The sequence below is a fragment of the Synchiropus splendidus genome, chromosome 1, assembly GCF_027744825.2.
Source record: "Synchiropus splendidus isolate RoL2022-P1 chromosome 1, RoL_Sspl_1.0, whole genome shotgun sequence".
In the NCBI taxonomy this organism is placed as follows: Eukaryota; Metazoa; Chordata; class Actinopteri; order Syngnathiformes; family Callionymidae; genus Synchiropus; species Synchiropus splendidus.
In genome coordinates, this window is record NC_071334.1 from 66,431,589 (window position 1) to 66,447,577 (window position 15,989).

The window sequence follows — 15,989 nt, forward strand, 5'->3', positions numbered from 1 at the left end:
CCTGGCTGAGCCTAGAAATTCTGTCCATAAAAGTAATGAACAGAACCGGTGACAAAGGTCAGCCCTGGCGGAGGCCAACATGCACCGGGAACAAGTCTGATTGACTGCCGGCAATGCGAACCATGCTCCTGCTCCGGTCATACAGGGACTGGACAGACCTTGTTTTGTTTTTGTTTTGTTTTTAAAAACATCCACCATGGACCGTCGTCACTTGTGGTCAGTGACCATTTTTGAAGTCCAGGCTGTGTTGCAGTTAGTTGCAGTTAGCAACACAGCAAGTCTGCACCATCATCAAAGTTTAACAGACGAACTTCAACAAACAAGCGGAGTGCACCGAGGTGGTGATGGTATTGGAATCACTCATCGTAGTTTATCTATTAGCCCATAATGCAATGCATTTTTCCCCTTTTGACGTCATCTGTTCAAGGCCCTGTTGCTATATGGGTAGATTTACGTGGACGACATCTTGGCTTTTTAAAACGTCAAGGCAACCGTAGCTGTTACCTGTGAACATGAAAATGTGCTCCTTCATTTCACCTGAGCCAAATCTCCTCAAGTCCTTCAGACTCTTGTTTCAAGTAAGTACGTTTGGGACTGCCTTCAAATGGGCTTCTGCATTATATAGCAAGTCCTTGTCGTGATCTGCAACCAGGGGCCCCCCTGTAACCATGACGACCATCCAACTGCACAGCATCCTGTACAGAATCCAGCTATGATAGAGGAGGGTGCTCACAGCTCTTTTAAAGTCTAATTCTGTGATACTTCCAAAAATGACACTCGAGAGCTTCATTTGCTTCTGCTCATGCAAGTCTGGGTAATGATTAATGAGATCATATCGATGAGAGCGGAGTATCTGTGGATTTATTTTCCATTTTCACCCCCCCCCCCAGAAGCCTCAGTCTTGCACTTGTGTCACTATTTTTACCTGTTGCCTCTTGAGTGTCTTTCAGTTGCGAGTGTTCTTGTAGCATTTGATAAGATTTGTGTTCATTCTTTTTTCAATGTGAAGGACATTTTGGCTTTAGCAGTGATTCAGAACAAAAATACATTTTCATAGGAATGTAATGCTATTTTTTGCTCAATGACCAGTTGTTTTAAGGTTGTGGACAATAAATATGATGACACAAAAATGCCTTACTTTTTTAGGATGAAATTGTGTGTCATCACATGCATACAGATGTATTTGTGTTGTTTATTGGTTAAATTATGTGCAAAAGATAGGGGTGGGACTCGGTTAATTTTTAAAAACATGATGTTTTATTTTTAATGAGTCACACTTCAGTTGTAAAAGCTGACACCAGAATGATCAAATTAAGTTGAATATGTACACTACAGCTTCAACATCAGGGTGGAAGTGCTCACATGTTGTGTGAACTCTTGGCTGCATTAAGTGCATAGACACGTTTGTGTTTCTATCCTGAAGTTTTTTAAAACTTGAATTTCCCTTCCATCAGCAACAATCTCATATCGTCCCCTTCATCGTAGATGTTTTGGTTATGACATCTCATTGTATAATGCGGTGCACCTGGAATTGGAGACTGCAAAATGTTTGCGTAATTTGGGTGAATTGTGGATTAATTATCTCTGTTTGATATTAATGAAATGAGATGAATGGGTTCAAGTCCCTTGCAGTCAATGTGATAGCGTTATCATACACATCAATAAACAAGTGTGTCTTCATGGAACCTCTGAGTCATCGCTCCCTATTTATTTATGCTACTGCGAGTTGCATACTGTTTGTGAGAGGTCCAGTTACAGCACTGTTCCTGGAGGATACAGGAACTGAGCCTTCATCAATTTGGTGGAATTACAGCCTGTTTTTTGGAGTCTTATGTCGGGGTGGGGGGCGGTGGTGGGGGGGGGAGCATTCAGCTGGACGCTGACCTCAGAAATGATCGGTCAGTCAAAAGACTTTGAATTGACAGCACACGGAAATGCAATTTGTTCGCCAAGTTCCAAGACAGTTGCTTATCTGGTAATATTATTATTACTGCTAATAATAATAATAATGAATACTCATAGTCAGAAGCTCTTACTTATAGCATTTCTGTTAACAATTCTGCAGCCAATCTCAGGTTTCGTTTACACAGCGACAGAAACGATCGAATCGCCCTGTGTTCTGTGTGCAGTGTTCATTCACACACCGATGGTCTCGGCTCTCCTTGAATATGACGGCGGGGTCCAAATAAACTGGTGACCTCTTTGTAATTGTCGCAGTAAAGAGGTCAGGGCAAACCATGAATCAGTTGGCAGAAACTGCACCAGTTACTTCAGCATTCAACCTTTAAATGAAAAAACGAAACCAAAAAATAAGAAAGCACATACCTCTAGAGAGATTTGCGAGTACTTTTTAAAGAGCTCCCTCTCAGTGTTTCATATATGAATGAAGCATGTTGTAATGTAATGAAATTCAAATGTACATCGTGTGTGAAGTTCATAAATGACAGTTGCCCTGAAAATCGCACCATTTCGAGCTATCTTTTCTGGTACTATGAGCAGTACATTGTGAAGCTAATGTCTTTCATTTCAATTTTTGGCTGGGTTGCTGCTTATGTGGAGCTGACTAAGTTGAATTTGACTGATCTCCGACTTTGTGCAACATTTGTGGCTGATGATGAAGACGTTATGACACAAGCTGCTACTGTCAAACATTCTGCAAATACCAGAAGTGTTATAATACCGGTACATTGGATCAACTCTGATGACTTCCCTGTTATCGAAACGCCTTCACTTTGAAATGAATTAAGAGTGTAAAAAAAGCAACCGTTGAACCTCAGTGCGGGAAAATGATCTGCTTGAGAGTGGACTCTCTCAACAGAGAAGTCGGAGAGTACATTTACTCTTCATCACTCTGGTTTTGTGCTCACAGTACAGTTTCGTAACTTGACAGAATTTTCACGACTCATTTCCTCTGTACACCATCTGGTTTGAAGCTTCGCTAACTGAAGTGCCAAAGTTATGTGATGCGAACAATACTGAGTGGCATGTGTGCCACAGTCTCAGAAGTCTAAGTATATGTCTCTCTCCCTCTGCAGGATGACCATCAACGCAGAGTGCCAGCTGCAACTCCATAATTTCCCGATGGACGAACACTCCTGTCCGCTCGCCTTCTCCAGCTGTAAATATTGGCACATCACACCACAAGGCACACAAACATGATTTTATTAAAACACCTGTAGGCCTCAATCACATACATGACATCTGCATAACATCTGTTGTGTTCACAAAGAAAAGCTTTCCTATTGACTTGGACTTCATTGTGCACTCACCAAACACTTTCTTCTCTGCCTTGTGATCAAAATATTTACCTCTCAGTCCATGTTTTGTTGTCAACTTCCAGTCATTCTTGTTGTGTGAGAGTTAGTATTTAAAATAAGATTATGTAAGTAAAAAATCTATTTGATCAAAATAAAAATAGCATTATTTTTTAAATGTTTATTCAATGTGAGAGCAAATCTTACAACGTGCTGCGCTAGCATTCCAATTTGTTACTACATATTAATGATTCCACTTTTGAAAATCACCTTCATTCAGGCCCCTCCTCTTGCCCCATCTGTTTGGGTGCAATGATTGTCCTGTTAAGAATTCCTGCACGTACTCGACGATGGTTTTTCATACTGAAATAATGGGATTTTCTTGGCTAATGATGGAGTGTTGGGTCATGGACATGTAACAGTCAAATGGTAGAATCTGGACCCCTTTACCTACAATATATATATATATATATATATATATATATATATATATATATATATATATATATATATATATATATATATATATATATATACTACAAATTTCTAGATTTTTTTGCTTCGGTTCGATTTTCGATTTTTTTGCTTCGGTTTTCCAGAACTCGAACACCCCTGAAATAAGCCGGAAAAAACATAACACGCGCGGACCGATCAGCTGACTCACAACGCGCTTTGTTATTGTGTATAACGCAGCCTCTGTATGCAGACGTGTCCCGTTAGCTACATTTACTGACTGTTTTTTCTTCATACTGAGGTGTAAAACCTTTCCTGTCTCCGCACTGGACCGTGGTAGAGTGTCACAGGGGAGGTGCTGGAGCGCTCACTCCAGGGTTTGATGTCCTGTTGTGGGCTGGAGCTGGGACAGGGATGAGGCGAGTCTGGGACAGAGCGTGACTTGGTTTATGACTTTGTCACAGCCAAACTGCACAGAAGCGCACATTCAGAGCTGGACACGCACCGGGCACCTCTTCACTTCTGGAGAGACGTCACTCACTCGGCAACCCCTCCCACATGCAGCGGCCACACACATAGAGGAACAGCCACCTGCAGCAGACACTCTACATTCACTCCTACAAAAGACTATTTTAAGGCTTGGAACACATTATTCCTTTACCATTAATTGTAATGGGAAAAATCGATTTAGATTTTGAACAATTCGTCTGGAACGGATTGTGGTTGAGAACCGAGGTGTATATATATATATATATATATATATATATATATATATATATATATACATGCCTTGGGAAGAGGCAGCACAAAAGCGTCTCATTCTGATCATAAAATGGGTTGATTGCATCAAAAAATGTAATCCGATTACTCATGACGGTGGATTGGTGTGTTGATTTTGACAGCCTTTGTTCAAATGTATTATTAGGAATCATAGACTGATGTTGCAAATACAGTTAATTTAGCTGCAACTCCATTATCTTAACAACTGCAGATGATTTCAGTCTCTGAGCCCATGCTTCCTTTCTGCAGGTGATAAAAGAGCTTTTCACCACAGAGCTGTTATGCTATTGATGTGAAAGAGAATTTGCAGTAATGACCATTATTCAGACATCCATGTCTAGTCTGAAAGGCTGTCTTTTCTTCCGCAGCCGGTGTCTATAAAGATGAAGCTCGGGAAATTAAGGGCCATCTAATGTGCCCCCTTTACACAGCTTACACACTGGTCAGTTGTAGGAGAGATGCCACTCTCGACTGTCGCAATGTAAAGGATGACCCTTAGCCCCCGTCAGATATATATATATATATATATATATATATATATATATATATATATATATATATATATATATATATATATGCAGTTTAATGGTATAAGAGTATTTGCCACAAGAAGCCACATTTTTCAATTTGAATGACTTTGGTACAACAACCAAGGATTTTCTGCTGACTGCACACTGGTATGAAGGGTCTGTCTTCATTCTGTCACATGTAGAAAGGTGAAAGCAAACTTCTAAAAGCACGCGCTGACACAGAATGTGCAAGTAAACACATTTTAAGGTGTATGCCACTTCCACAACATTATTGCTCAGCCTCACAGATCACGTCACCTCATATTTAGCCAGTTTTGTCCACACACTGTTTCCTGCCAGGTGCTAACACGAAGGCCTGCTGATGTTGCACAGCAGATGGTTTGCAAGAGGAGGAGGTGATTTATTGTCATCCCCCACCATTGTACATCAGGATGACATCTGATAATGAAGCAGACTGCCAGCTTTGGCCTTCACTACCTCCCCGTGCCCAAACACAAAATTCCTCAGGATGTGTCCTAACATCTAGAAACCACTGCTCATGGATTCTGATAGTGTCCATGGGCTTCTTGGGTATTTTCCTTTTTAACACCTCAGGTGTTCAATTGCAACAGAACATTATTAAATAAAAAAAGGGAAAAAAAAGGAAAAAAACAATTTGGTTTTCTTCTGAAAAGATTAAATATTTCTGCGAGAGCTGAGAGAAATATCACACGTCACCCTAGAAAATTGCACTGTGAATTGTTTTTCTTGGGATCATAAGCCTTTGGAGGAAGTGACATTGCAGACTGGAGGTGTAGGAAAATAACTATATTTTCAAATATACTTGATTGTGTGATATTGTATCAATACTTGGCTGAAAATATCATAATACACGATTGTGTGCTACTGTCTTATATTTTATGTCGGCTATATCAATATTTAATGCATAGATACTTGGCTATGCTGCTGCATTTGCGACATGTGTGTAATACTAATGCACTGTGCCGCACTCAGTTTCGATGTGGTTCATTTTCAGATCAGCAAGTGAGACAAGTGCTGCTTTTTTAATGAACATGTGGATATTTATTAAATCCAAGACAGGCGTGTAGACAGTGAATGTATACAAGACGCTGCTTCATTTGGTCAGTGGAACATCATATACTTTCCTATGGAGCGTAAATAAACCCATCTTCTGACTGACAGGTGACAGAGGGCAGATATCAGAAGTCCAACATCAGAGATGTTGTGTCTGTGAGTCGAAAACATCCAATTCACGTGCTGCGATGCCTTGCTTAACTGTCTCATGGTCTTGCACTCCTGTTTAGTTTTGTCAGCAAACACCACCACTCCACTTTATTTACGTCTACTTTGGGTTCCAACTGACACATAACTAGACACATCCCAGGATAGTAAGGAAGTATTTGCTCTGGGTACCTCCTGATAAACTCTTGCATGCTAAATGGCTATATGTTTTCAGCTGAAGTCACACACCGCTGAACTGTGAGCTTACTGAAACTGTGGAATGGACTTTCTACGGCACGTCTCAATGTACAGGAAAGCCATTCCACAGTTTGCAGTGAACTCGCAGAGCAGCTGACTGTGAAGAGATTTCAGCTGAGAACATGAAGCTCAGATCGGCTTTTGGATCGATAATCAACTCAGCAATTCCCGATCCGTCAAAAATGCTGGTATTGGAGCCCAATGCCGATACAAGATCTAATCGGGCCCATCCTTGGTATCAAGATTCTTGCAGTGTGAGAGTGGTTAATACCTGTTCCACTTGAATCTGGAAATGAGGGACTTGATCCAGTTCTTGAAAGGATCACGTGGTACAGCCGTTTGCAAGGCTTTAAATGTCAACAGTCAACACAGACATCATCAATTCATGCCTCGGTGCACGTTGCTCAAAATTACGTGCCACATTGCTTGATATTGGATTGGAGTCAGGACACAGAGGGCAGATCACGAGGGATCTTCCTGCTCCACTTGCTCATTTGTTGTGGCTGCCATTCCACATGTGTGCTTCCGCTTTACAAACCTTTCAGAAGCTCGCTTCATAATCGGTATTTTAGAAACAATTCTCCTGTATTTTTTTATTAACTGATAAACTTTTCTTTCCCCCTATTCATACCATTGACAGTGTGTGTGGAAGGAAGAGTGATCTGCTATGTGGGTCACTCTTTGTATCTGTCTGTGTAGGAAGAAAGCCACTGAATTAGACTGTAGAAATAGTGCTGTTACCCAAATGCAGGTTGCTGTCGAACAAAAGACAAGGTGGGGCCAGTGTATTGGATCATCACAATATTTGTATATTTGTAGGTCAGTGTGATTCACATGAAAGAGAGCAATGCATTTAAGATGGCCAATTCTAAACACTTTGGGTGGTAAACAAGGAGTGAAGAGGAGTTGATGGAGTTGACTGAAAAATAAGGAATACAATTTTGCGCTTCAAATTGCCAAATTCCTCTGTCGCTGAATAGCAAAGAGAAACTCAAAAGCAGCGGTCCTCCCTCTGGTGTTGCTGTTTCTCAGCTCTATTTTTCAAAGTCGGCAGCGTGAGTTCACAGAGGGACCTAATCCCAAAAGCTTTCTGTTTAGAAACATTACTGAAGCAGCTGACGCTTCACACAGTCTCTGACCTTCTATGCAGGTTTGAATGCCCCAGAGCTCTGCAACACTCCAACCTGCCAGACTGCGAGGTATTATGAGTGAATTGTAGGCATCAAAATTTGATAAGTAATCTTGCTGAAAATATAATGTTTCATACAGGACCTGGGCCTGATAATAAATGAGATTTAGAGGACTGAACATCAGTGCTTTAATGATAACAAATGTTTGAAGGATGCACAATTTGAAGGTGCGTGGAATCGATCAATATGAATGTATCAGTAGTTGGATAGATAGGAGAGATGAAATGAAGATGGCACTGGCAGAAAAACAGGTGAACGATAGAGTAGAACTTGATCGATGATAGAAGGGTGAAGTTAGCGTAGAACATTTCAGTGTTAATATAAAAATTGATACACAGTTTATATCCAGTCTGGGTGCACAAAAATCTATTCCCCAAAATATTCCTTTTTTCTTTACAATATTAAAATCTATGTATTTTAAACCAAAAGGGGATTTTACTTTTTCATGTTTCAACAGGCGACAATGATGTGATGTCATATCCATTTTTTGGTAACCAGAGTCCTGAAACAGAGCTGCCAGTCAAAAACAGTTTAATATTCATGTTAACCATTGTTTTCAGGCTGAATAAAACAAATCATGAGTCAAATGTTTACCATGGACTCATTTGCAGTATCCATGCAGCCGATGTGTTTTGCTAACTGCTGCTGATTCTCGCTGTTGACGTTGCATTCACACCATCAGTGTGATTCAGAGTCGTCCTGTGGTTTCGGACTACGATGACATTAGTTGGATGTAATTTAATCCATCTCCAGCTCTGTTTTCTGCTGTTGCATCTTGAGACTTTTTTCTTTCTTCTTTTGGAAACTATTGCTCATGTATTATTTCAAGAAGTGTGTGATTCAACCTCTGCCAGGTTCGGTCAGGAAGCTTTGGAAAAAAAAAGAAAAAAAAAATCAAAACTAGTCAATCGCTGCAGTAGTCGAATGCCAGTATAAAGAGGCTTGTATCGTATTTTCACTGCTCACATGAGCTCCTGACAAACACTGGATTCATAATGGAATGGGTTTCTGAAGCATTGCAGGGACTCACTGATACTCACAATTTTGTTGGGAGAAATTTGATCCATGGAGATTTTTTTTTCTGTCATTTTAGAATAAATGTGAAAGGGCACGCTAGCTGAGCAGAAACTGCAGTTTATGAGAAGTAATAACTCTTCAAACAGTATTGCAATTGTGGACTGAGAGTGCGGTGCATCCAAATTGAAGTTCAAGCAAAAACGTAATACGTCTTTAAATAAGAAAAATGTCCTTGTTTCTCCAGATGGCTACCCGCGAGATGAAATCATCTACAAGTGGAAACGCAACTCCGTGGAGACGTCGGACCAGAAATACTGGAGACTTTACCAGTTTGACTTCATGGGGCTGCGGAACACCACAGATGTGCTCGCAACAACAGCTGGTAAGAGTGGAATGCAGTTCATTTTATACAAAGGGAAATAATTCATTAAAAATTTTAAAAATGGAAGCATGTGTTTAATCAAACCAACAGCTTTCCCTCCTGATTAAAAGAAATCAGTGTAGCCTGAAGCAGAAAATTCATTTAAGGATTGAAGAAAATATGGCAGTGATGTGAAAAAAGGACTTGGGCTAAATCATTAAATTAAACAAATTGGAGACTTTTTTATTATGTTGTATATTTATTGTATTTAAAATAATATGTTAATTGTATACATCAGTATCTCTTGCTATTTAGGAGTATCTATTGTTTGCTGTATATGCTATATTTGCTCTATATTACTTTGATGTTGTTCTTCAGGAGTCAGGATTGTGTTGGCTCTGGTGATCCAGTTCCTTTTAAACAGCGGTGACGTTCAGGTTTGCCATAGTAACCGTCACCACCTGTCACACACTGGGGCGCCATAAGTGACTGCAGCCTTGCAGCAGTATGGTAACCTTGGCGATCAGTTGCAATGGTTGTAGATGTGCTTTTATTGGGTTAAATTTGGTGCAGTCTGCTGTTTAAAACCTCAGGGAAAGTTTCCATCTTTATCTTTGCCATTTAAACACGTTCATGAAGTTCGGCTATCTCATCCGATTTTTAGTCATTCTGTAGCTGTGGGTTGATGGAGTGGTTTTCCCATTTTGGTGGATCTCTGCATATTCACAGCAGAATAATTCCTGTTCGTCTTCCTGACCTTATTTTAACACTGGCCGTGCAGCACCAATCGTTGCCAGATTTTGCCCGGGGACTGTGAGTTTCTGTGAGTTTAAATGAAATTTAAACTCTCCAAAAAATCTAATAAATGTATATTCATTTGGCACATCAGTCCTTTCTGATGTGCTCGGTGACAAATTCCTTCATGGAGAGAGGCCTGTTCGTCCACCCCAGAATTGATTGTAATGACAATATAACTATTAAGGTCACTGTGAAATCGAGGGGGAGCGAGTCACTGTCCTGCGCCAGGATATTTATAAGCGGCCTGCACTCAGGTCTCTGCGCCCCTCGCCGGTTAAGGTCCGCATGGTGCCTTCAAACGTAATCATAAGACTCAGAACTCATAACTATTCTCCTCAGGTGCCGGGGCCAAATCGGTTCCTCCGCTGACATTAATCACAAAGATTAAAGATTGAAAAGGAAGTTTAATTATTCACCTCTTTTCTTTTTCTCCGTCTGCGAGCTCAGTGCGGCTATTAGCTCTTGTGTTCTTAGCTGATTGAATTGAAGTTTGTTTGGAGGCGTCGGTCGAAATATTGTTGCTCCAACAGGTGCCAGTAATTATACCCTCGACTGGCGAAGGATTGGCAAGATGCTAATACATTTTTAATGTGAGCGCATCACCCTCCTGCATTATTTTAATGGCCCTTTAATAAGCAAAGCATCATGAATGAGGCAGCGACCGGCAGGTGGGGCGCCGCTATGACGCAGCTATTGTTAACCTCCTTTAACCTTATTTATAAGTTGCATTTAGTTTGGGACAGAATGTATTTTGTGTTTGCAGAAATCTACATAATGTGGCCCAGTTTGCCTTTGAAAAAAGCCTGAACATCTCCTCATGAATACGCAGGAAAAAGGGGGCATAATTTGGGAGGTTAGCAGGGTGTGGGATCAGATTATTAAGCAGCTCTCAGGAAATTAGCAGTTCCATTTCTGTTTTGCTTTTTTTGCTCGAAATGCTCAAGTCATTCGGCTTTGTTTTTGTCCCTTGAACTCCAGAGGGAAACAGCTATTTGTGTTTAAGTTTCTCGCCCAGCGGGCAGACTGATCAAGCATCCCGTCTGCCTTTAATGAGAGGCTGCTATTGTGTTGAATTAAGTGGAAAAAATGGAAGCGCCGACTAATGAGCACACTCGCATTGATGACCTAATAAATTATATCTTCTCCTGGACTCCTGCTGCATCGTCAAACAAGCTGCCGTGCTAATCTTCTGTCGAGTTGCTCAGAAGCGTTGGCGAACCTACTCACTTACCTCACGCTGCTCCCGGAGAATTGCCTGTTCTCTCATTGATTCCTTTGTTGTTTACTGTTTTGCTTTCAGGGTCTGCATGCTAAGATGAGAGAAAGATTTTGGAGATTTTACTTTAGGTCCACATGAACTTAAAAAATAGGCTGTATATTTGTTTTTTGGATGTAAAACGATCTCGGAGAAGGATCTTTTGCAAATGCAGTAGTTACTGGATAAATATTTGGTTTGCTTTATGCATGTCTCTCAGATGCTCCAGAGTAATACTCATAGTTAGAGAGGCAAGTAAGCAAAGTCAAGTCTGCATCTTCAAGCAGAAACGTCATATCCTGCCTGTGTTTTAGCTGATGGTTTGTGCCATTCTTCAGATGATTTCTTTGTATAAGAGCCTTTGTAAGCATGAGGGCAATCTTCTCTTTGGTTTACTCAAACATGTACGGTATTATTGTGATGAAGACTTGCTGTGCTGTAGGTCCTTCAAAGCAACAGTAAACAGCTCACTGAACCACTCCGTGATGCAGTAAGTCCTCCAGTTTGAAGTTATTGCTTTGTGAAGTTTTCCCTGTCAGAGTGTGACGTCACATTGTGTTTCAGAGCAGCTCTGAACCCGCCAACCTCCTTGTTAGATCGAGCCTCGCTAGAAAGATTTGTCTGTGTTTTATTCGACCAGATCAAGGATACAATGCATGATTCAAGTTAGTTCAGCGTCCCACATTGTTTTAACTCAAGCTGTCAATGTATGCAACATGTTTAATAGTGATTCATTGCACTACAGCCAAAGTTAGTTGTTGCTCAATACTGCCTCTCTCTGGATGGAGACTGGGTGGACAAGTCAACTAATAATAAATACGCACAGGCAACGATGCTCATATAGTGCTCCTGTATCAACCTAAGGGTTCACAAATTTGTCGTATATATCATTCATTCTTAGTAATATTATAGAAATATTGTTTCTCTAATTATCATCACATACATGGATGGAGAGGACATACAGTGGTACCGAGGTTCTTGACCACAATCCGTTCCAGAAGGCGGTTCGAGAAGCGATTTGTTCTGAATCTGAATGGATTTTTCCCATTACAATGAATGGAAAAAGAAATAATGCGTTCCAAGCCTTAAAATAGTCTTTTGTAGGAGTGAATGTAGAGTGTCTGCTGCAGGTGCGCTGTTCCTCTATGTGTGTGGCCGCTGCATGTGGGAGGGGTTGCCGAGTGAGTGACGTCTCCCCAGAAGTGAAGAGGTGCCCGGTGCGTGTCCAGCTCTGAATGTGCGCTTCTGTGCAGTTTGGCTGTGACAAAGTCATAAACCAAGTCACGCTCTGTCCCAGACTCGCCTCATCCCTGTCCCAGCTCCAGCCCACAACAGGACATCAAACCCTGGAGTGAGCGCTCCAGCACCTCCCCTGTGACACTCTACCACGGTCCAGTGCGGAGACAGGAAAGGTTTTACACCTCAGTATGAAGAAAAAACAGTCAGTAAATGTAGCTAACGGGACACGTCTGCATACAGAGGCTGCGTTATACACAATAACAAAGCGCGTCGTGGGTCAGCTGATCGGTCCGCGCATGTTATGTTTTTCCGGTTTTTTTCGGCGGCGTTCGAGTTCTGGATTTTCGTTCGAAATCCGAAGCATTTATTTATTCATTTTCAATGTTTGTCGCAAAATAAAACTATCCGAAAAATGATAGTTTATGCACACGCTCCCTGCAAAAATTGCAGACCGTGCCTATTTCTGCTCTTCAATCACGATCTTGATATTCCATTTGAAGTTCTCCTTTTGCTTTGAGGTCTTTACACACTTTGCTGGCTGACCTTCTGCTGACCACTGATCACATCATGGCACAGCGGGACATCTTTAAACTGTAATACAGTAGAAGAGTGAGGGAAGATCCCCGCTGCTGTAAAATATGCAAGCGTTTAAAGATTGAAAAGTTTGGGATATCAGTGATATCATCTTTTTATCTGATGTCTTGTGGGTACCATCAGTGTTGGGAATTCAAATCACTCTGACAGCTCTTTCTGCCTTCCTTCCCTCAGTTTCATAAGTGTGTTCCACTTATACCAAACACAGTTGCTGCCAACACTGACTTACAGTAAACGGCGTCCATGACTCAAAATTGTGAGGTTATTTTGCAAAAAACATTTAAAAAACATGAAAAAAATGATATTTGACATTATTTCATATTTATGGTATTACAATTGTATACAATGGAACCATGACAAATTGATTTACATTATATAAGTTTTCTCAACAATACAGACATTGTGAAGAAATAAGTAACTTTCTCTGCAGATATTTCAAAAGATTGAGTTTTGTCAACAATGAAAATACAGTTAAACAATCAGTATTAAATTGAAATAAATGAAGGCAATGTCAAACACCATGGTACAGATGGTATTCAAAAACAAATACACAATGAACAATCCTTACTGCAGGACTGGGGTGCCCAGACCTTTTCATCTTGCAGGCAATTTACGACCAAGACTCAAGAATCTGCCACAAAATCCCTTTTCCATATAAATCTTTTGATAATATACCAATTGTATCAAACCTTCAGTACTAATATATCACTACCTCACTGCTCTTTTTGACAGTAGCTATGGTGTTGTAAATGAGACCCCCAAACTCCAGACCAAGACTAAGACATGTAGGGCGTGTACCATTTTTTTTGGACTGAGAAATACGGTAAATGTGTGTCTATATGACAGTTGTGCCGTCAGTTTGGTCTTGGTGTTGGACTTGGTCTCTGTATGACCTGGTCTTGGGTGAGGCACTCTGGACTCCAGCACTTGTGTAACAATGCTATTGACACTATTCTGATCGACATCTCAAAATGGAAGCTTGGTTTCATATGCCCAGGAGCAGACAGCGCACCGTCACACATGCAAAACAATATTTGAATCGCTTCTGCTGTAAGAGCTACATGTTGAAATCAAATGTATTTCCCTGTTAAGGTTGGGAAGTTTTTATAAATGTTGATTCTGTTTGACCTTTGACTGAAAATGTGTTGTGACACCACTGGTCCAAGGCTACAATACACTAAAATTGCTCTCCAAAAATAAAGTAAAATTTGGTGGATTGCGTGAGTTCAAAGTGTAGTTTGATGATTCGGTTGTTCCCAAGAAAGTTCACTAGCCGTACCAGCATCCTTGACTGGAAATCTAGTCCGTAAAAACATGGAGAATATTGTATTGTGTATTATATTGTGAGAATATCTATAATGGTATTGTGTTAGGAAACTTTTTTTTTTTCTTGGGAGTGATTAACGGCGGGTATTTTACGTGCATGTGGTTGTATCCTGGCCAACGTGCTTATGAATACATATATGTATTGCGAATTGGACCTGTTGCTGATACTCAAGTGTTGTTCAAAGATGTGTCCCAGGCTTCAAATATTTGGTTTCCTCAGATCTTCTCCCTGCATGTCAGTAAATTTACTATTTTTTTTAAGATCAAATAACCCATTTCATTTGCAAACAATCAATTAAAACCTACAACACACAAAAATAAACAGAGGCACCGCTTTCACTTGTGATTTGACCTTCAAAACTCACGTCTCGCCAAATACTTTCTGCGGCATTAACATTTCCCCAATCAAACACAAGCCCGATTTGCCTGCAGCTCTACGGGGGAGCACATGAAAAACAACTGTTTGGCTTTCATCTGCCTTTTTTTTTTGCCCCACTAACAAGCTTACGTTTTTACCTCCTCATTTTTGAAAAATGAGGAGGTAAAAACGTTTATGTATTTTTTAAAGTTTTTAAAAAATGACCAAAAAATACATTAATATAAATGAATTAATTCAATATAAACATCCTTTTGTCGAACATTCTAATCGTGATGGACAAACTTTACAAAACGAAAGAAAAAGTGGCATATTTGTATGAAACAGCCAAACCTGATTCCATTTGTTCAACTCAGTCCAGGTTTGTACAAAAAAATGACAGAAGATGGATTGAAAAAAACAGACAGTTTTTGGTCACTGCGTAAATTCTATATGTTAAGTTACATCAGGGTCAGGGGTCAGTACATCACCGCGCTCCGATCAACCGTTGTCTCACAGGCTGCAGGGCCTACTTATAAAACATGCAGCTTTCAGTCAGGTGCAAACCACGTGACCTCAATACCAATGATGTCACCAAAACACTTCAAATGACTCCATCAGGGACTTTATGCTGACATCATTCATGGAGAATGAAAATTCAAAAAAAAATCCTGCAATGCATGCTGGGACACTCAGCTACTTTTCAAATGATGGGGGGAGCAACCAAGGTCTACAACTGTAACTTAAACATATTTTTTTAAATAAATGAATAATAATTGCTGAACTAAAATTTCCAGCCAAAGCAACAAGGAGGAAGAAATGTTTGATTCAAAAACTCTAATAAATTCCTTTTCTTTCTTTTCTTTTTTTTGTGGAAGTTTTGTATTTTTAAAGATTGACATTGCAGAACAGAAGTTTTGATTCAGCTTTACATCCACAAAAACATGTCAGATTTGAATGTTGTCCTTGTGACCAGACAGGAATTTCTCAGAGGCTACATCCAGCCGTTTGACTGTCCATGTCTGTTCCCTCTGGTCAATGTCATACATCCAAATGTGGATATGACCCATATCAGTTCTGTTTTCCTACCAAGACTTTTGCTGTATTTATTGTGCCCTATTTTTGTGCTTCAATTATCATATTTTTGTCATGGCTTGTCAAGGACGTGGAACCCAAAAGCTGAATTGATGCAAGTTTACAGAAGACTCGAGAGAGCAAGACTAATGTATCAATTTATTAATACAATAATATAAACTCAAAGACGGACAGGAACTATAAACTGAGGACATCAACACCAAATGTGTAGTGAGGAAACACGAGCAGGGCCATGGAGAAACCTGAAACAGAATGCAATTGAT

General features: G+C 40.3%; 1 protein-coding gene across 2 annotated transcripts in view; it reads left to right on the top strand.

The window, feature by feature from the left end:
* Positions 1–15,989, top strand: part of LOC128748178 (gamma-aminobutyric acid receptor subunit gamma-3-like) — a 103,160-nt gene that overhangs the window by 59,449 nt on the left and 27,722 nt on the right. For both annotated transcript variants that reach the window (XM_053846662.1, XM_053846672.1), the window contains exons 6-7: positions 3,036–3,118; positions 8,948–9,085. In XM_053846662.1, coding sequence (XP_053702637.1) covers positions 3,036–3,118; positions 8,948–9,085 — 221 coding nt within the window. The remainder of the gene's footprint in view (positions 1–3,035; positions 3,119–8,947; positions 9,086–15,989) is intronic.